At 43.2% G+C, this 23350-nt stretch overlaps 1 protein-coding gene across 1 annotated transcript in view; it reads left to right on the top strand.

Annotated features, from left to right (window-relative positions):
• The first annotated feature begins 269 nt into the window (after nt 1-269).
• The window catches only part of GAB3 (GRB2 associated binding protein 3), a 144412-nt gene continuing 121331 nt past the window's right edge, over nt 270-23350 (top strand). The window contains exon 1 of the mRNA XM_069747157.1: nt 270-476. Within this exon, the coding sequence (XP_069603258.1) occupies nt 402-476 (75 nt within the window). The 5' untranslated portion in view covers nt 270-401. The remainder of the gene's footprint in view (nt 477-23350) is intronic.

The following is a 23350-nucleotide window of genomic DNA, read 5'->3' as shown; positions in this document are numbered from 1 at the left end:
TAAACAATGCTCCAATTTGTCCGAGTGACAGAATTGACCCATTCTATGGTGGCGGAGTGTTTTAGGAAGTCCTCTGTGATGGGCCTCATTTGTATTCCACCCCCTTGCCTCCTCCACCGCTGGCACTGACAATAGGCCTCATTCTTGGGTTGTAAACAAGCGAGTGTTAATGGTGCACGTGTTTGGTTTGTATTTATGAGGCAGCTCGTCCAGAATGACGTGTGGGGAGGAGGCAGGGAGGGAAGGAGGGAGCTGCCTGTTCTAGTGATGTCTCCTCCACTTCCTTCTTGTGATAGAGCAGCACAGGAGCCCAGCTGAAGGAAGCTGATAGCTCTCAGTTTGAAATTCACAGGAACAGGCAGCCACACACTGGGTCCTGAGTGTCCTGCCAGGGGGGCAACATGAGCGCAGCAGGGGATGTGGTGTGCACTGGCTGGCTCATCAAGTCACCCCCAGAGAAGAAGCTCAAGAGATATGTGAGTCCTCCTCTATATGATAATCTCAATATATAACGCATGCATGCAGTATAATGTGTAGAGAGCGGCGACCGTGCTACGGCAAGACGTCCATCCCATCCATCATCGCTGGCGCCTTCTTCACCATCCAGATCTCTTCTACGGAGGATGCACGCTGGGATGCATTTGTCTGACATTTGGCATCCCTACGTATGACGTCATAACGGTTGGACTATGACTTAAATGATTGCATTATTTTAAGTTGCCCCAATAAGGATTAAATGGCAAATTCCGCGTGGATAAATCTGACGCTTCGTGTTGTCAGGACACATAGTCGTCGTGTCTTGACGTATGTTGTCATCACAAGTATGTATGTACATAGAGTCGTAGAGTAGTGTTCATTGCTGGCCAGGACGTAAATGCGAGTAGAGGATGTGAGCGGACGTGCACTTTGCCCAGATACCCTCATTTTTCTCACTGGATCAGCCTGTCTTTTTGTCTGGGAAAATAACAGGGTGTGTGTCTCACAAAGCATAGGAAACTCTATCAATGCTGGCCTGCCGGCAGACATTCCACGCACAAATAACCCAGGGACTTTCTATTCGGCCAATTAGATGAGAACGATGGACAGTGGCGTTCACTAGTGACACCGCTAACGGATAGAAGGCGCTGAAATGGGACCGCTTTACAAGCTGATTAGTGATCGGAATTGGGATTGTCGCAAATATTTACAAATAAGAATCAATATCTACAAATAACATCACAAATCGTCTTCTGCAGCGACCGGTGCTGATCTTTGACTTTTCCAATAGTGAACAATCAGTTGCATTCTTGCTATTCTGCTTTTTAGCCACAATTTTGTGTCATCTGTAGAAATGGTTACTTCTGGGCTTAGCTTATGTTACACTGTGGTTATTGTGCGTTCGGTGGGAAATGTGTGGGGTGGACGGAGATAAAAGACGAGGCTAAAGAAGAAAATGCAGAGTGCAGCGACATTCACGTCTTCGTGTTTTCTCAGCAAGTTTTCTTTCTGCTTAATAACGACGTGTTTGTTTGCTGATGTTAGTAACTTTTGTCACCAGAATTAGGGAACACGCTGGTGTGTGACATCTTGGGTGACAGCACAGTCGCCCAGTGACTCACAGCCGTTTGTTTGTCCCATAGACGAGCAGTGTCTGTAAACATGTTCCACCCACTAATCTATTTTTATGATATATGTCTATATGATCGCAGTCATAGGAGTCTCATTGTCAGGGATAAATGTCACATTTTTCATCGTGAACTTTAGGGAGGAGGTTATTTTATATCCAAGTCCCTTCGTCTTCACATTTTATTGGACATTTATCACAGATTATAAATAAACTTTTCCATACTTGTATTTGTTGATAAATATAGAGTAAAACATTGTGAATCTTCATCTTCTCATTTAATTTCCATAAGTACTCAGAGTTTATTTTTGGAGGATGTGTATATTTTGTGTAGTATTTCTTCACGTGGCGTGACAGGATGGAAACATTCTGCCATAATTTTTAATCTATTTATGCCAAATAAACAGGAGAAGCTCACTGCGATGGATGTCATTATAAGCAATATTTCACGCTGGTTGTTGTCTGTAGCTACAGAGACAGCAGGGCTGATTTCCTTGGTTGTAGCAGTTTTGTGCTTTGTCAGATGTTGTACATTTGTTTTTTCTCAGATCTAGCTGCTCTGTGTTTGTCAGTGATAGGAGAGCTTTGTTTTTCATAGTCCGTCCTGATGACATTTATGGTCTTTAATAAGGGCTCATTTATTCCACGTATTAGAAAATAATCGATTATTTTGATGAGAGTGAGGTCTGAGTGTCATCCGATTTTCAAAGAAAAGTTTTTCTCCACCTTCTCCAAATTGACAGTCCGTGAAAATCAAACCACACTCAGATGTCAGCTGCGTACGGTCCAACTTTTTCATGAACCCATAGACTTGCATTGCCAAGTTTGATCCGACCCACGGATTAAAATCGGACATGTCTCCACGATTTTCCAGGCAAATCATGGACAAGTGAGTGGCCCCAAAGTACAAGTGCCATCTGTGAAAAACACGGATACCACTCGTACGTGAAAATGGGATGTCTGAATGCGCCCTAAGAAAATAGCTTTGTTTTTTACAGGGCTGTGGAGTCGGTAAGCCAAACCTCTGACTCCGACTCCTCAATTTCCATGACACCGACTCTGACTCCGAATCCACCACAATGGGCTCCAACTCCGACTCCATGACTCTGACTCCACAGCCCTGCCAAGGCTATGGAGACGGTAAGCAAAACCTCTGACTTCTCGATTTCCATGACTCCGACTCTATCAAAATGGGCTCCATCTCGGACTCCACGACTCTGACTCCACAGCCCTGCCAGGGCTATGGAGTCGGTAAGTGAAACCTCTGACTTCTCGATTTCGATGACTCCGACTCTACCAAACTGGGCTCCAACTCCGACTCCACGACTCTGACTCCACAGCCCTGCCAGGGCTATAGAGTCGGTAAGCGAAACCTCTGACTTCTCGACTTCCATGACTCCGACTCTACCAAAATGGGCTCAGACTCTGACTCCACGACTCCGACACCGACTCCACAGCTCTGGGTTTTTTAAGTACAGAAGTTCAGTTTCATCGTTTTCTCATGTATGTCAGAAGTGTCTCCTCTTGGCATATATTTTAAGTTTATTATTTAATATACTATGCATCCCTTTTTTGATCTGTTTTTGGCTGATTTGGAAAGACCAAACTTGTGAGACCGCTCCACTGAACCCTTTGTTACATCGTGATGTCTTATGACTGCTGGTGAACCTAAGACATTACCTAATAAGTTACACTACATCTAGCCGTACACAATAGATGGCTGCTCGCAGAACACTATATACCCCGGCCCTCTATATACTTATACACATGTTTTAACCAAACGTGTACATTTCAATGAGGAGGAGCCTCCTTCAGACTCCTCTAACGAAGGACGAAATCCATCATGCCCGATCCTTGTTTCTCCACTCTTGGGCCGTCCTCACACAGATTAGATTATTAGCCCATCTCTCTGGAATCATTAGATGCGGGGGGCTTCAGTTCGGTAAAAAGGGGTTGTAGGATTAGAAAAATGTCTGAATTCTTCCAGAAACAGATCCCTACCTGTCTGCATTTACTTGGCTGTTTCTCTACTAACCTAACCATGTTTTTCTAATTCTGTACAAGCCCTTTAAAAGGAAACCTGTGATTAGATGCCCGAGCCACAGGCAACGTGAATAAGAGCCTCGCTACGTGATTGCAGTCAGGTATGTTTTACTTTGGAACTCTGCGGCATTTCAGAGAAAACATTGTTTGAAAAGCCGGCTGAGCAGTATAGGAAGAGACCTGACTAGTCCGGTGACTTTCCCGACCACTTCTCCCCTCTTCAGGTCTCTTCTCTATGCATACACATGGGAGAGACCTGTCAATCAACTGGAGCAGGGCGGAAAAACAGCCGGACTAAGACATCGGCAGTGGTCATATTGTGACGTACATTCACACGCATTCTATTCCTGATGGTTCAGTGTAATTGGGCTAATAGTCGACTTATTAATCCTATGGTGCCATTAGTTTGTCCCTGTTAACAGACTCATAGAGCTAATGCAGAAGTCTGTGGGTTGCGGGCAAATCTCGGACCGCAAGGCAAGGACTGACTACAGCTCTTTTGACACTTTAATATATTTCTATGAGGCTGCTACACTCGGGTCGGGAGACTGAAAAACAATAAAAAGAATTATGTCAAAAAAGTATGTTTGGCATACTTCTTATTTTGTTGGTTCTCCTTATACCACTTTTATGCTACAGGTTGACCCCGACATATAGGGAGATGCCCCCTTGGCTTTTTTCTTCACCAGCGTCGGGAGAGCCGCGGACAGTCTGTGAATTACGGGTCCGTGCAGCATGACCCCCTGAGCCTCAAAGTCAGGCTAAAGCTGAGCTTTTAGGACGCATCCCGTTGTTTATCTGCAGTTTTACACAGGACTGCAAGTGTATTAAATGCAAAAGCCTAAGTGCATAGTAATTTGTCATAAGTCATCATTATTTCCCCAATTTGTGATATTACATAGGACTGCAGGTAAACAGATTGCATAATATTTTGGGCATGAGCTGGTGCTTTTCTGTGCACTGGTCAGAGAGAACTGCAGACGCCGTGCGCAGGGTTTGCTGTCCTAATACATGGTGTCCAGCCGCAATTGGAACCACTTATATTGACCAGAACTATGATATCATTCCTGGGAGGTGCGGTGCCAAGCATCATGGCGTGTACAGAAACAAAAGAATGGCCGCACAGCAGGAGTTTTGTGTTCTTCCTAAACTGCTCACATCATTTGGAAAGCACCATGGCAGTGAGGGGCTTTCAGTTCCCTTTACATGTTCTCCTTTACAAATGATATTTTGGAGAAACAAGACCTTCTTTTTATGGAACAACCATGCTTTTCTGTAAAGACGTTCCATGGAAGGAGATGACAGAACGTGTTAATTATTCATCTTTACAGTTGATGAATATTGCTTTCAATGAGGCAGATGCTGTTCCTGTCTTAGATCTGTCTCCTGATTTTTAGATTGAAATTATGACATTAATATTTAAATCTCCGCTGTTATGAAATAGCAGCGATGCTCTAAATAAGGGCTGACCACGGAGGGTTAAATACAGCACTCGCCCTACTGCCCCACCAAACCCAAGGGCAGGGAGTGCTGCTGTCCATCAGATGATGACATGTAGAATTGTCCGTCATGTTAAGGCTGGTAAACACGACCGACCTTGTCCTCCACATCTACAAAGACCGGTTCTTACCAAACGACCCGGCTCCACTCTGTGATCACAGGCGCCCGTGGACTTCACTCTTAGTTTGAATTTCTGCACCTATTCAATAAATGAGGTAACTTACGTATTTGCATTGCATTCAACAATATGTTTTGTTACCGGCATTTTTAATGTGTTTTTGACTCTCCTTTTTTTGCCTCTTGTGTGTCACGTTTTAAATAAAGCTGCTTTGTTGTTCATACTTCCTTGTATTTGGCTTTGAACAAAACTTTATTGATACATATTCCAAGAGTCCTTCTCATCCACCGCTGGCAATTCCGCGTTGTCTCGGTTAGACCCCCCACAAGGTCCAAAGGCGTAGAACATCCAAGAATCTGAGGCACCAGAGAAAATGGGGATAAAACAGAACCTTTGTTACATTAGTCCAGCCTTAAAAATCACGTAGTGAAATACAATTGAGGTAGACGAGCGAAGCAACGTTTTGGCCCAAAAGGGCCTTTTTCAAGCCAGGAATACAATAAAAATTACAGACCATTGCATTTCACCGTGTGATTTTTTTAAGAATGGAATAAAGGTTATGTTTTATCCCCATTTTCTCTGCTGCCTCAGAATTGTGGATTTTCTAAAACTTTATTGATACAGTCAAGTGTGGATTACATGAGCTTTTCATGTGCTTCCGCAACCGAAATTCACTAAAACACATGTGTGTGTTTGTTTGTTTTTTTACCTGCAGATCTTCCCCATCTAACGTAAGTCTATGGAGAAATTTGCACATAAAAGCCAGCGTACCGTATATGTCAGGAGGATTTCCCGATGCATGTCTACAGCAGATGTCACTATATACTGTGGCGTCTATTTCCCGAAATCTCCAGTTGCACTTATAATAAATATATTGCCCAGCATAGGCGTCATTCTCGGTACAGAATAGCACAGCAGTGTTTTCCATCTATGTCTATTAGGTAATCATTTCTCAGAAAAAAAGGAGCACACGATTTTTTAATTTCAACCATGTGATTGGGTTTTCTTAAATATGCATTGCATCATATTTATTGGACCACCGTAGTAATACTAAAGAGCATTTCCAATAAAATCTAAGAAAACTTCAAAATGAGTTTTGTCCTCCTCTAGTGTGAAGAATGGTATTATTCCATCAGGACTGGTGTCCTCTTCGAGGCGGGTGTTATTCAGAGACCCTTACTGACATATGAGGCTAGAGCGACAGTATATGGTCATTTTAGAAGATTGTTCCATGAGGATGCATTTCCTTATCACATCCAATTGTCATGTGGTCACATTTCGTGACATGGCATAACGCACCTCCGACATAAGTCACCGAAAATCCAAAGCTATTAGATTTTTCCATGCAGGTTGCACATGACTTGGCCATAATGTTAATCACGAGCAACTGTGATTTGTTGCAATTTGGTCGTGTAGCATCGCTGAGACTTGATGTTGTGTGACTTGGATCGTCCGAGTATGTTTTTTTTGCCATCGGTATATGAGATAAGGGGATGCCAGATACATGCGGCTCTGCGTATCTCACAAGAACAAATAAGCAAGCAGCATACAATCTAATGCGATGTGTTCCTTGCCAACGTTTCTGCTTGTTTCCTATTCCTGCATGCTTAAAGATGAGAGAAGAGAAATATGAAGGGATGAAAAGACCTGGCCAGAAGCGACATGTTATATTGGCGAAGGTGTAGAATCGGATGGGATTATGCAAAGTGGAAAAAAGCTGCTTTTTAGTAGTAAATACATTTTACATAAAAGGAGGATATATTGCTTTATGAGACAGTTAAGGTCGCCTTTACAAGAAAGAAATAATCATCCAGCATCACAAGCTGGAGTAATTAGTGTACACTGTTTTATAATTATTTTGTTCTGTGTTCTGCCCATAATTTCACATTACGCTTGTGTTGCTCGGCAGCCTATACACAAACCTTTTATGAGAGTGACAGAAGGTTTGTCACAGCCTTTTATCGTCCCATCGAATAATTATAATGTATAAAGCATGGGGCGAAGAGTATTGTTTGGGATTAAAGAGATGTCCCTCCCTGAGGGTTTTATAGGGCTTCCGGTTAATGCTTATGCTGGGTAATATGGCCCTCTAACTCGGCCACTGTGTGTATGTGTGTATATATATATGGTATTATTGTGGTGACCACTGCCTACAGCACAATGGACACCTCTCCCTTCATCAGACTTAGGGCACATACAGACAGCTGTATGAAGAGTCATCCACGTTTCATCCAGGAAACTCAAACGATCTTTTTCTCATTTTCACCAGATGTTCATCCATGTGCCATCCGTGTGTCTGTCTTTTACTTCCTTGTGCCATCCGTGTCCATCTTTTTATTTCATGTGCCATCCGTTTGTCCATCTTTTCCTTCCATGTACCATCCTTGTGTCCATTTTTTGCTTACATTTGCCAGCTGTGTGTCCATCTTTCACTTCCATGTACCATCCGTACGTCCATCTTTTTCTTCCATGTACCATCCGTACATCCATCTTTTTCTTCCATGTAACATCCGTACGTCCATCTTTTTCTTCCATGTAACATCCGTACGTCCATCTTTTTCTTCTATGTACCATCCGTATGTCCATCTTTTTCTTCCATGTACCATCCGTACGTCCATCTTTTTCTTCCATGTACCATCCATACGTCCATCTTTTTCTTCTATGTACCATCCGTACGTCCATATTTTTCTTCCATGTACCATCCATACGTCCATCTTTTTCTTCTATGTACCATCCGTACGTCCATCTTTTTCTTCCATGTACCATCCGTGTGTCCATATTTTTCTTCCATGTACCATCCGTACGTCCATCTTTTTCTTCCATGTACCATCCGTACATCCATCTTTTTCTTCCATGTGCCATCCGTACGTCCATCTTTTTCTTCCATGTACCATCTGTACGTCCATCTTTTTCTTCCATGTACCATCCGTACATCCATCTTTTTCTTCCATGTGCCATCCGTACGTCCATCTTTTTCTTCCATGTACCATCTGTACGTCCATCATTTTCTTCCATGTACCATCTGTACGTCCATATTTTTCTTCCATGTACCATCCGTACGTCCATCTTTTTCTTCCATGTACCATCCGTACATCCATCTTTTTCTTCCATGTGCCATCCGTACGTCCATCTTTTTCTTCCATGTACCATCTGTACGTCCATCATTTTCTTCCATGTACCATCTGTACGTCCATCTTTTTCTTCCATGTACCATTCATGCATCCTTCTTTTTCTTCCATGTACCATTCATGCATCCTTCTTTTTCTTCCATGTGCAGTGGTTTATACTAGAACTATATCCTTAAAAATCTGACGCTGCTCTGAAGGTCTGTGTGGGATCTGATTTCTTTTTCTTGCACCCATAGACTTGAATGTGTGAGTCTCATCCAAGATTCAGTGTTAGGCCACGTTCACATGTTGAATATTTGGTACGTTTTTTTACTTCAGTATTTGTAAGCCAAGTGGGTGATACATACAGAAGTGGTGACGTGTTTCTATTATACTTTTCCTCAGATTGACCCACTCCTCGTTTTGTCTTACAAATATTAGGGTAAAAAACTGACCAAATACTGATCGTGTGCACATGGTGGAATAAGAACACGCACACCACTTCTGTATTTTTCACCCGCCTCCGGTTCATTCTTCTGAACAGCCCTATTGAATAACATGGGTCAGTGTCATTGTCCAATAACATTGGATAGCACATGTCCGATTTCTACGCTCGTCTGCATGAGCCTCAAAGCCTCTGTCAGGAGAGTATTATTTAGACGGTGTGCTGTCCATGTTGGGATCAAACAGCGCACTGACCGATTTTCCGCATGGGTCAAGTGCCGTGAGAAAAAAGTATGAACTAGAGGCTTCTGTATTTCAAATGAGACTCCCCTAATCACGTCTTATGAATATGCAAAAAAATCGGATCACATTCGGATTAACCAGGGGTGGATAAATTAATTGGTGCATCTTGTACAGCCACACAGGGGTCCCAGGGAAAAGCCCACCTCCAAAGCAATGAGCAGTTTCTTTTCACAGACAGAACTATTGGAAAGTAAAGGGCCCATATACTGTTCTTGCACAGGGGCCCTTTTTTGCTGTGTCCGCCACTGGGATCAACTCTATAGCATCCGATTTTTATGGCTACATTGTCATTATTAACAAAGGGGACTGATTATGTCCTTCTAAATCTTATTTACTGCTGATATATAAACACGGATGTAAAAAGAGATATCTACAGATGACAAACCGCTGGTACATAGATGGAATACTGATGACAATATGGACGACAGTCGTCCTATTTTCCTGGATGAAAAATGGATCAAACTTTAAACGCTCATCTGAATCTGATTTTTTAGGTAAATCTGCTCTAAAATCCACATCAAAAACGCCTTCACTACTTTTTAAAGCAAATGTGTTCAAAATCTTTCGCAAAAAACTGTGTGAACTTAGCCTAATGATTTATGGGGTTCATACGAAAGCTAATTGAAATGTCCACTGCATGTGCTCATCAATATACATAATTGTCTAAGGGTCACTTCCGTCTGTCTGTCCTTCTGTCATGGTTATTCGTTCGCTGATTGGTCTCGGCAGCTGCCTGTCATGGCAGCTGCGACCAATCAGTGATGGGCACATTCCAATTAGTCCCTCCCCTACTCCCCTGCACTCACTGCCCGGCGCCCGCTCCATAATCCCCTCCACTCACCGCTCACACAGGGTTAATGGCAGCGGTAACGGCCCACGGTGTAACGCACTCCGTTACCGCTGCTATTAACCCTGTGTGTCCCCAACTATTTACTATTGATGCTGCCTATGCAGCATCAATGGTAAAAATATGTCATGTTAAAAATAATTTTAAAAAAAACTTGCTATACTCACCCTCCGCCGCCTTTCCCGCTCCTCGCCACGCTCCCGGGACCGCTCCATTGCAAGCGGTAGCTTCCGGTCCCGTCCCAGGGCTGGTGTGCGACAAGGAACTGCCGTGACGTCACGGTCATGTGACCGCGACGTCATCATAGGTCCTGCTCACACCAGCCATGGGACGAGACCGGAAGCTGCCGCTTGCAATGGAGCGGTCCCGGGAGCGTGGCGAGGAGTGGGAAAGGCGGCGGACGGTAAGTATAGCAGGACTTCAACGGGCCTTCGGAAGGTGAGAATGTTTTTTTTTTTTTTAAGTCTCTATACTACGTGGCTCTGTGCTCTATACTCCGTCGCCGTGCAATATACTACGTGCCTGGGCAATATACTACGTGACAGGGCAATATACTACGTGGCTGGGCAATATACTACGTGGCTGTGCAATATACTACGTGGCATGCACAATATACTTCGTCGCTGGCCAATATACTGCGTGGCTGGGCAATATACTACATGACTGGGCAATATACTATGTGGCTGGACAATATACCCTGTTGCTGGCCAATATACTACGTGGCTGGGCAATATACTACGTGGCTCTGCTATATACTACGTGACTGGGCAATATACTATGTGGCTGGACAATATACCCTGTTGCTGGCCAATATACTACGTGGCTAGGCAATATACTACGTCGCTGGAGAATATACTACGTGGACATGCATATTCTAGAATACCCGATGCGTTAGAATCGGGCCACCATCTAGTACTTTACATAATCAGGCAGAAGGTCTATTTGTGAAAACTTGGTCCATGGACACTCCGAGCATGTTTTCATGGTGCAGACACTGGGGATTTTACAGGTGGAGAATCTATCTCTATTTGCATTACCTTCAAAGTTGATGACAGTTTCCTAAATCTTACTTCCATGCTGGCTAAAAAAAAATCCAACTGGAATCTAAGTGGAAATTGACGTGCATTGCGGATTTGGGTCCAAAGCGTGTCAGTTTTGTGGAAAATCCACAGGAAAATGTAACTAATGACAATTTTGCTGTGGATTTCAGGTAGATTTGCAGAAAATTCCAGGTGTCTGGAAGCCGATTTTTTTACTGTGATTTTGATCTGTTGGGTTCTTCTGCCTTTATTCCCGTTTTTCCCTTCACACTTGGTATTTTTTTGGCCTGGAATTCCCTTCTCCTGATGACTCCTATCCTCCAGCTTAACAAACTATCTGTCACGGCGCCCGGGTATCAATTCTGCAGGGAAGCTGCACACAGCAGCTCAGCAAGACGCCAAGTTACTAACCTGACCCCACGGGACCTTTGACATGAAACAGAGTTTACAGGTAATGAACAGGACCTTAGACCATGTGACAGAGTGGGAGGAGGAAAGGGGGCGGAGCCAGATGCCGGGGAAACAGAGAAGGGACAAGCACTAAAGAATAATCAAACAAGCAGAAGTCATAGCCAGGAGATTACGAGGTACCAAAACGGAGAGACAGGGGATCGTCAGAAGCAAAGCCAGAGTTCAGTAGCCAGGAACACAAACAGGGTAAAGCACAGAAAGCAAGACAACGCTATTCAAGCCAGGCACACACTCCAGGAGTCACGCATACAGACAGAAACAGAATCTATAGCTGACAGAGAAACCAGGTTAGGAGGGAGTAAAAAATACCCCTCCCATTTTGGAAAAGAGGCTAGCAAAATTAACCCTGACAGGACATTAACCATGTCCTGACCATGACACTATCACTCTCAGTACTCATTTAAAACAGGGAGTGAAGCCGCCGTATACATTAGATGGCTGTTGGCAGAATGATGGTTTGGCTGAATGATGCTTTGGCTGAATGATGGTTTGGCCGCAGCCATCTTGGTCGTACGGTGTTCTCTATTTCTGGGAGAATAAAACTGTTTGTGAGTACGAAATTGGACATACCTGATCCTTAACTCCACCGAAAATCAATTGTATGGGGCCCCCAAAACTAAAGATATCCGTGGGTTCGACTGACATTATGTGTATGGCAGACTTTAGTCTTCTCAACTAGTTGACCCCATTTTTCAGGACAACAATAGACTGTGCATCAGGTATTTAACATGGGAAAACATAAAGTTTCAGTACTGGTGTTAACCCATTGTATCACAGCAGCCACTGTGCTGCTTCATGCATCTGGTGTATTGACGATACTTAGGCTTGGTTTATCTTCTGACTATCTGTATTGTTTGCTTGTTCTTCCTCTAAGCACTTCCCACTGACCAAGAGCGTAACAGCTAATAATTCACTTCCCTCTAAATCTGTATATTAGGGAAATTAGACTGTGAGCTCCACCGAGGCAGGGAGTCACTTGTATAATTACAGTCATCGTACAGTTCTGCTTGTAGTATCCAGTCAGCAAGTTGTTTTTGTTGTCTACTTTGTAAAACTTTGGTCAATATGAGGTGGTTTTTGCAGCTCTCTCAGTGGATCAGTGGCAATGCTAGAAGTTGGACCACCACTGATCTGATTTTGAGTGCCCCCGCCACTTTCTGCACAGCCCATTCATGTGAATAGGACAGGCTGCAGTCCCATGCCCTGTGGGGAGGTCAGGAGAGTCACTGTCCATTGAAAATTTAGCAGAGGACGTAACACCAAACTAGTTGAACATTTCCATTCAGAATTGGTGAAAACAACAGAGGGGGAACTAAATCATGGAAAATATTTGAGATACCATGTTTTTGCAACATGGGACACCCCACTAATACCTAGTGGTTCATGAAGGTAGCCATGTCAGGACGTAAGTCCATTGTGTTAGTGGATCATCTCCTGAGGGAACAGAGGATTACATCACGATATTCGATCTTTCTTTGCCTTGATACCTGCCACCGGGGGAAGGTGGGGAGACGTATGTACGTATTAGATAAAAGGCCAATCCCACCAAAATCATCACGTTTACCAGGCATTTTTTAAGGTCATGGGGCAGAATGTGACACCTTTGGTGATAATAGTATTTCTATAGGGAATGTCAACGATGCCACAAATTGGGGCAACCATTTCTTCATCCGGTTTTTCCTACTCATAGTTTTTAGATGAGATGAAGGTTGTAAACTTCTTACTTTCAAACACTAGTTTGAGGCGATTTGAGAAACAATGTGGCGTCTCGGCACGGCGCAAGGTGTTAACATTGTGACATTAGCGTCTGTATTAGGTTTGATGCTTTGCGGCTCCTTTGCAGTCAGAAGAAGCAGGTGGCTTGTCTTGTTCTGCTGCCTCCAGGGCTTCAGACGTGGTTGAACCTCAGACAATGTAGTGGCTGTAATATATTGCACATACGTTAGGACCAAAATAATAAAGCTGGTAGTTTAACTATTATTTCATACCAGAATACAAACGAAAAAAAAACAATGCTTGAAAAACGTTGCTTTTCTTGGCAAGTCTGGTATCAGTATTCTGAGCACAATCATTTCCCTTTGATGATATAATTTGGGTGGAGTGGGGTTTGGAATGTCAGCCCAGTTAAGTCTAGCTTAATCTTCTGTTCCACGTTCCCCACTGTGTGTTGCTTTTGAAAACAGGAGTTCAGGATTTTCCATTTCTGTAGCATTCCTTAAAGTGAATTTTATATAATAGATAGGCGCAATATTTTCATGTGACAGTTCTAGTGCCGGGCTTGTTTTGTTATCATGGATTACAGAATTGTTGAACAGTGAGTATGGGATGCACCAGTATTTCAGGATGTAAGCTACCGGTATATCTGAAAAGATATAAAGATGGGGCTGATTCATAAAGTCGTTTTCGCCAGAATTGTTGCAAAATTTTGTCGCAACTCAAAGTGTCACAAACATTTTTCTTTTTTTTATCTACATTTTTACATTAATCCCTGCCAGTTCGGCCAGCTTTTTGAAAACTCTGAGATGCACAGGCAGGATGGGGCGTAACTTACAAATTCATCATAGTTTACCCCACAAACTTTGTAAATTACAACAATATGTATGCCAAGCCCTAGCTGGAGAAACATTTCTAGTGATGGCCAAATTGAAAGATGTGCCTCCTCCTACAGAATTCAGCGCTCCTTACTCCCTTCATTATGACTCTGGTAAAAAACACCATTCTTCATAAATCGTGGCCAAGTGCATATTTATACTGAAATGACTTTAGCGTATATATGACCATACTGACTCCATGCCAGAAGTTTGTGATGCTGGTTACTGTCCACATATTCTAGTAAAAGGAAAATTATTGCAAGTGTTGCTTCTAATGTTACATCTAATGGCTATTCACTTCACTTAAAGGGAACCTGTCACCCCAGTTTTTCAGTACGAGATAAAAATACTGTTAAATAGGGCCTGAGCTGTGCGTTACTATAGTGTATTTTGTGTACCCTGATTCCACCCCTAAGCTGCCGAAATAACTTACCAAAGTCGCCGTTTTCGCCTGTCAATCAGGCTGGTCAGGTCAGATGGGCGTGGCGACATCGCTGTATCTTCCCCCAGATCTTGCATATATTTCCGTTGGTGGCGTAGTGGTTTGCGCATGCCCATCTTCTGAATCCACTGGGCAGGAGAAGAAAAAACGCGCGATCGGCGCTATTTCCCTGGTGATCTGTGGGGGCGGCCATCTTCCTGAGGCCGCGCGTGCGCATATGGAGTCCTCTGCTGCCCGGGGCTTCAGGAAAATGGCCGCGGGATGCCGCGCGTCCGCAGATGGAGATCGCGGCGGCCATTTTCCTGAAGTTGAGATGTGCATGACGTCACTGTCATGCGCCCCAGTCACATGCATGCTGACATCAGCTGCTGGCCTCTGATTGGCTGGCAGCGTGTTTTGCAGCACACGGACCCGGTGGGTCCCCTGCAACGCAATACACTTCAGCTGAATGTACATCCAATGATGCACATTCAGTTGAAGTTTGAGCTTGTGTTGGTGGGCCTCTCAACCGCACGGGCCCGGTCACAGTTGCAACCTCTGCGACTGCGATCGTTACACCCCTGGTGACAAATGGTCTTTACAGCCTCGTTCTGCACTGGCTAAATGGATAAGTGTCATAAAATGTCAACTTTCCTATGGGTAACACTTCTCTTCCTTATTAGGGTTCTTCAAATTAGGCTTTCCAAGTTAAACAACCCCTTTAAGCTGGCTATATATATTAGCTTAATTATGCTAATTTGATTTGGCTCAACCAACAATCTGTTCATAAGGACAGAGTTGACCCTGATGTGATTTCAAGGGAAGCAAGGATCAGTCATGTAGATTTTCAACATGCCCATTATTTTATTCCCCAGTCCTGCTAAAGGGTCAGATTTTACGTTAAGAGCTGATTCTCCTATGAATTATCAGTGGTAAAAGTTGTGCAGATCATAGTTCGTGATTGTCCATGTTAAAGGGAACCTGTCACCTGAATTTGGCGGGACTGGTTTTGGGTCATATGGGCGGAGTTTTCGGGTGTTTGATTCACCCTTTCCTTACCCGCTGGCTGCATGCTGGCCGCGATATTGGATTGAAGTTCATGCTGTGTCCTCCGTAGTACACACCTGCGCAAGGCAAGATTGTCTTGCGCAGGCGTGTACTACGGAAAGACACAGCATGGACTTCAACCCAATATTGTGGCCAGCATGCAGCCAGCGGGTAAGGAAAGGGTGAATCAAACACCCGAAAACCCCGCCCATATGACCACAAACCTGTCCCGCCAAATTCAGGTGACAGGTTCCCTTTAAGAAAGATAATAGCTGAGAATTTAAAGGCTCCCACACACATTAGATGAAAGTCTATCGAACCTTCTGATTATGTCACAGGTTTCCCATGACAGAGAGGAGCCAGAAGACCACAGTGTTTGAGTTCTCCTACTCCTGCACTGATTAGAAGCACTTCACCTTCATATTAAATGGTGCAGGTTTCTATTAGCAGTGCAGGGGTTAATCTGCTGACTTGAGAGCTCCTGGAAGCTTTCCTGCATTAAGGCTCTCAGCTGTTCACTGTTATCACTCCCATCTGCTATATAATCTGGGCCATGGTTAACACTCATTGCCAGAGATAGCTTATGCTGCATGGTTAGGAGATGGTGGTTTGTGGTTGTTGTTTGAGAAGGTGTTTGATGGATTTATCTGTGACTGTGGCTAGGTTTTTGGTGTGTGCTAATTCCCCTCCTTCTCCTATTTTGGTGTTACCCCATCCTCCACTCCCCAGTGCATTTCTCTGTTGTTTGTGTGAGTATATTTGTATGACTGGTATTTTCTTTTATCCCTGTTCGTACTACCTTGTTAGCCTGGTTGGTGTATTACAGTACAGTGCACTACTACTCCCCTCATCCCTGGGTGGGGGAAAGGTACAGACTGAGGGAGGATTCTGGAGCTAAGGCAAGGTACATGGCCCCGGCATCTTCATCATCAGAAGTAATCCGGAGAACAAGGCGAGCAAGGACGCCCCGAGCGTTAAGGACAGGGAAGGAGCCCTTGGTCCCGGGACACCTGACAACAGACTTGTGACAGATTATGGCAGGACCGGCCGACCATCTGAAGTGGATCGGGAGCTACCAGCTCTCCCTTAACAGATGATGTTTGTGTGAGAGAAGAATCAACAAGTTGCAATTTCAATGCCTGATCCTTTTGTTTGCAGGGGAGATAAGCTGCTGCAAAAAGAATCTGGTGGTGACTTTCCTCGCTCTCCCCATTGAAAAGACATGAATACTTGGCTGAGAGTTGCGCTAAAGTGTATGAGGGAGTCAGGAGAGATAGAGTTCTGACAAGTGAATGTTCAGCTGACACTTACCTCATGTGTATGGCCTCTGTTACTCTTTTAGCACAGTAAATCCTTTATGGTCTTCTGTCCAGTATGTATTACTGTAAATATCCAGTATACGTTCTATTGGCAGAAGTTGCCAGTAATGCTGTTCTGATGAAACAGGCATCATTTACTTTAAGTGTAATAAGGATACTGTACCTTTAAGAGTAGTTATTATTTTCATTTAACAGACACAAAGGTATCGGTTCCAGCCCTGCAGTGCTAAACAGAAGAGAAGTCGCTCTGTTGGAGTCATTTGCATAGAATACTTTGCATGGAGAACAGCTTCGAGCATGTACTTCAGTCTGTTTACACTTCATAATGTGCTCTATAGTAGTAATACATGCGGCTGATGTTACTACCAACATTGCTGTACTATTTATGTGCTCTATAGTAGTAATACATGCCGCTGATGTTACTACCAACATTGCTGTACTATTTATGTGCTCTGTAGTAGTAATACATGCCGCTGATGTTACTACCAACATTGCTGTATTATTAATATACTACAGTATATACACTGCTCAAAAAAATAAAGGGAACACTTAAACAACAGAATATAACTCCAAGTAAATCAAACTTCTGTGAAATCAAACTGTCCACTTAGGAAGCAACACTGTTTGACAGTGAATTTCACATTATGTCGTGTGAATGGAATAGACAACAGATGGAAATTATTGGCAATTATCAAGACACACTCAATAAAGGAGTGGTTCTGCAGGTGGGGACCACAGACCACATCTCAGTACCAATGCTTTCTGGCTGATGTATTGGTCACTTTTGAATGTTGGTTGTGCTTTCACACTCGTGGTAGCATGAGACGGACTCTACAACCCACACAAGTGGCTCAGGTAGTGCAGCTCATCCAGGATGGCACATCAATGCGAGCTGTGGCAAGAAGGTTTGCTGTGTCTGTCAGCGTAGTAACACATGCACATTTGTGGCCTGCTGGAGGTCATTTTGCAGGGCTCTGGCAGTGCTCCTCCTGTTCCTCCTTGCACAAAGGCTGAGGTGGTCCTGCTGCTGGGTTGTTGCACTCCTACGGCCCCCTCCATGTCTCCTGGTGTACTGGCCTGTCTCCTGGTAGCACCTCCAACCTCTGGACACTACGCTGACAGATGCAGCAAACCTTCTTGCCACAGCTCTCATTGATGTACCATCCTGGATGAGCTGCACTACCTGAGCCACTTGTGTGGGTTGTAGAGTTCGTCTCATGCTACCACGAGTGTGAAAGCACAACCAACATTAAAAAAGTGACCAAAACATCTGTTGTTTAAGTGATCCCTTTATTTTTTTTGAGCAGTGTATATATATATATATATGTATATATATATATATATACTGTGTATATGTAGAAAAAGAGGAACAGTACCAGAAAAAATACCTTAAAGCGTGCACGCTTCCCTGACCAGCATTCCAATGGCCTTCCAGACAGCAAACAAAAGGGGAAACATCACAAAAAGGTGTAAAAAAAGAGGACTTTAATGCCCTGTGGCGTGGCAACGTTTCGGATAAAACAAATCCTTTCTCAAGCTTGAGAAAGGATTTGTTTTATCCGAAACGTTGCCACGGCACAGGGCATTAAAGTCCTCTTTTTTACATCCTTTTTGTGCTGTTTCCCTTTTTGTTTAATATATATATCTTGGCCCCCTGAGGTAACCGACGTGATAGGGGTGCGTGTTACCCCGCATAGAGGTGCGTGTTACATCCACAGCCATAAATATGGGTAAGAGCCAGTAATGTTTATTCTTTTTTTGTAATTGAAAATTATATAATCTTTCAATAAAAATTGAAGTTTGAAGAAAAAATTATCTAAACATAGTGCAGAATAGTTCAACACTTTGGAATGAAAAAGTTTACATTTGCACTTAGGATTGGTAAAGATTTGGTCCCATTTGCTAGTTAAATCCAGTGGAGAATCTCGGCACTATAGATTTTAAATGAATGTTTCTCATATGATAACATCAAGGGTCTGCTTTGTTCTTTTCAGCAAGTCTCCATAAATTCAATGTTAATTAGATAGCCTTTGATGTCCCAGCCAATTTAGTAGTACATGAGAACTGAATTGCATGGACCATTCCCTGAATATTTTGTTTCGTATATATAACCTGTGTACAGTAACCTGCCAGTATAGAGACATGCACTGATGTACTGTGTTATGCATTGTGCGGTCTCTGGGGGGCAGCGCATGGGATAGAGATTGAAAGAACACCAAAGAAAGAATCCCTGTGTCATGAGCAGCCCCTAAAGTACTGAACTAGGCAAAATATTGTATAGTAGATGGTGGCCCGATTCTAACGCATCGGGTATTCTAGAATATGTATAGTAGTATATAGCACAGCCCACACAGTATATAATACAGCCCACGTAGTATATAACACAGCCCACGTAGTATATAGCACAGCTCACGTAGTATATAACAAAGCCCATGTAGTATATAACACAGCCCACGTAGTATATAACACAGCCACGTAGTATATAACACAGCCAACGTAGCATATAGCACAGCCCACGTAGTATATAACACAGCCCACGAAGTATATAACACAGCCACGTAGTATATAGCAAAGCCACATAGTATATTGCACAGCCACATAGTATATAACACAGCCACGTAGTATATAGCACAGAGACATAGTATATAACACAGGCCACGCAGTATCTAACACAGCCCACATAGTATATAGCAATGTGGGCACCATATCCCTGATAAAAAGAGAATTAAAATAAAAAATAGTTATATACTCACCTTCCGGCGGCCCTCGGATCCAGCCTAGGCCTTTAGCGATGCTCCTTGTGACGCTCCGGTCCCAAGAACGCATTGTGGCAATAACACGTGATGATGTAATAGTCTCGCATGACCGCTACATCATCTACGGTCATTGCCGCAATGGATTCTTGGGACCGGAGCGTCGCGAGGAGCGGGAAAGACGTCAGAAGGTGAGAATATAATGATTTTTTATTTTTTTTATTATTTTTAACATTAGATCTTTTTACTATTGATGCTGCATAGGCAGCATCAATAGTAAAAAGTTGGTCACGCAGGGTTAATAGCAGCGTTAATGGACTGTGTTACACCGCGTTATACCATGGTGTAACGCAGTTTGTTTAACGGACTGCTAAACCGCTATGGGGGCACTGACTGGAGGGCAGTAGGGAGGGGGCACTGACTGGAGGGGAGTAGGGAAGGGCGAATTCGCGGTCAGACTGTGTCCGTCGCTGATTGGTCGCGCTGAAATTAGCATGTTATACCCTATCCTATGATTGTGATTTTGAGATTAACCCTTTAATACAGAACATGAAGTTAGAGAATTATTAGTAATTGGATGCATTTACTTTAACTACTGATTTGCCATAAAGGCACTTGTAGTGGGGTGACTGACAGAAAGCCACCACTTTTTCTACACTGCCGGATCTGAGAACCCGTGAAACATCAGTTACCGTAGGCAGAAGGCGTCATCGGACCTGAAGCGAAGCTGAAGATGTAGGATGTGGATTGGTGCTTGGTGCCTTACTTACATGAGCATTGTTTGAGAACACGTGTTTCTATGAATATCGACATGTTAAAGAGCCTTATACTTTTGGACCAAGGATGAGATTAGAAATACTTTTCTCCATTCCAACCCAATAGTTTTGTTGACGCATCTTTAGTGTTAACATGACTCCAACATGTTGTGATTAGAATCTTAGTGCCTTCCAGATGAATTGTACAATCTTATTAGAAAAACTTTCTTGATATTTGTGTACAGAAGCCAATAAAGAGGTATTTTCAACTTTCAATGTTATCCCCTATCCCATGGACCCTCGCTGATTCCTAGAAGTGGGGCTTCTAAATGCCCTGTGTGAATATAGCGGAGGTCAATCATGTTTCCTGCCACTCCATTCATTTTAATGGGACCTCCGGAAATAACATAGTGCTGCCACTCCTATAAGAATAAATGGAGCAGCGGTGCACATGATTGACCATTGCTTCCTTCACACACTGCTCTTCAGAGCCAGGGATCTCGGGATCAGTGGGGGTTCCATTGGTCAAACCCCAGCGATCAGGAAATTATCCCCTATCCTATGTATAGGGGATAACTTCCAAACATGATAATACTTAATTTCTGGGCGCACATAGCTATCCTTTTTCGTATTAGGTACAAATCTCCTAAACAAACAATAAAGATCTCACAATCTATAGTGGCATTACTCATTTCGTACACAGAATGTAAGTCCGCAAGGACAGGATCTTCTCCCCTCTGTACCAGTCTGTCACTGTAAGCTGGTTTACTGTAAACGATATCTATAACCCTGTATGTAACCCCTTTCTCATGTACAGCACCATGGAATTAATGGTGCTATATAAATAAATAATAATAATAATACATCGGTATACATTCTTGAATTCTTCATTAGTGCCAGTTTGGTCTAAAATTACTCTACAGACATCAGAAAGTGCAAGCTCCTTCACATTTTAGGAGCAACCCCTGGCATCCTGTTTCCTTTTCCTGTTCACGAGATCCACTGAAAGAGCGTCTATAGTTAATTATGCAGTCATCTTTCCAATGCGATGAGACAAATGGCAAGATGCAAATCTAAGGACAGTCAGATACATAAGTAGGAAAATGTTCTAGACTGAACGGGATAATTACCACTTAGTTACTTGTCGTCTTGGTTCTCCAACATGACCTAGTAAGTGGACCACAAAATCTAATGCTAAGTGTAGGACGCTTCTCGATGCTAGAGTATGTCTTAGTCTCTCCAGTCTCTTGTGCTACAGCTGCAAAAACAGAATTGTCATTGAAAACTGTAATTTGTACTGACAAGACTGCCATATGCAATGAACACTCCTTCTTTTCTCGTTGGATGCTGAAAATTGCCCATTTAAATTGTAATAAAAGCCAACAGTGCCAAGCGCTTGCTTGTTGCTGCTGCTGTCAGGATAATTTCATATATCCTAACAGATCAATGGATTCATCAAAGTCACCACTTACAAATGTTTGCTGTCTAGAAAATGTAGACATATGGCTGTGTGCATCGATAAGTCTCTCTACTGGCTTCCAAAATGGCCCATTTCCACTGCTCTAATAAGTAGTTCAGAGGGGGTGTCCAGGACTTTATTTTTTACGATGAGCCTAAAAACTAACAGATAGGTAGTTGCAGACACAGGCAACTACCTGCCTGTTATATCCATCATCGGATCAGAGCGGACATCAACTGCCGGTGATTCAGCTTCTCATACTCGACAGAGCAGCTCTTCTTCTTTCAGGCTGCTCTGTCCACAGGACGTGACTGCCAATATCATGCTGATTGTTAGCCGGCACCCTTTTGTTAGGCATTAGGGATCTGGCTGTCAATCAGCATGACGTCGGCAGTCATAACCCGTAAACAGAGTCGAGCAAAAGAGAAGCCGCTGCTCCATCAACATGGCATCAGCAAAAGCCGAAGTCATGGTCTGGAGTGGTCCATGACCATTCTGTGCCGACAGAGGTTGGCGCCAGGTACAACAGCCATATAGTTAGCAACTACTTACCTGTTAGTTATTAGACACATTGTAAAAAACAAAGATAGTCCCGGATAACCCCTGTAAGTTGTACATGGTAATATATGTATAATGCATATATTTCTGGTCTGGTAGGAGCCCGGTATAACCAAATGCCCAGTCCATAGAAGACTGGCCATTATGATGGCTTCGATTGGATTAGGCGTGGAATAAAAATTATGAAAAAATGTGTAGTCTTTTATTTCATTAAAATACTTTTTTTTCTGGCTGTGTCTTTTTTTTAACCCATTTATAACTATAGTATTAATAATGGATAGGTGTCTTATTGACCCCTCTCCATTATTAACCAGGTTTAATGTTGCCTTACAATCAACAGTGACATTAACCCCTTATTATGCCACCGCTACAAGGCAGTGGGAAGAGAGAGGCTAAGTGCCAGAATTGGCGCATCGTACAGATGCACCAATTCTGGGGCAGCTGGGTGCAGGTATTTGTAGCCAGGGGGGCCAATATCCATGGTCCCTCTCTAGGCTGTGAATATCAGCCCGCAGCTATCTGAATAGCCTTTCTGGCTATTAATTATAGAGAGACCCCACGTCATTTTTTTGGGGGGTCCCCCTATTTTAATAGCCAGTAAAGGCTAAATATACAGCTACGGGCTGATATTCATAGCCTGGGAAGCTCCATTTGTATTAACCCCTTCCCAGGCTAAAAATATTGGCCCCCAGAAGTTGGCTTTCCCTCTCTGGCGCTGAAAATTGCTCGGAAGCTCACGCCATTTTTTTTTTTAAAGATATTGCGTGCAGATTTTGTGTGTGTGTCTTTAACTGTTTATGTACCATTTTATCTATTATCGATCTATCTATATCTGTCTATCTCTGTCTATCTGTCTTTCTGTGTGTGTGTAAATACTATTCTTCCATAGAGTATGTAAAATAAGAGGTTGGACAAAGAAATTACATCACAGTTCTTTTTTTTTTTAAATAATAGATCTTTATTTAGGTTAC

This window comes from Ranitomeya imitator, chromosome 2, assembly GCF_032444005.1.
Source record: "Ranitomeya imitator isolate aRanImi1 chromosome 2, aRanImi1.pri, whole genome shotgun sequence".
NCBI classification, from domain to species: Eukaryota; Metazoa; Chordata; class Amphibia; order Anura; family Dendrobatidae; genus Ranitomeya; species Ranitomeya imitator.
The sequence above is the reverse complement of the archived record's forward strand: the minus strand, read 5'-3'. Positions and strand labels throughout refer to the sequence as shown.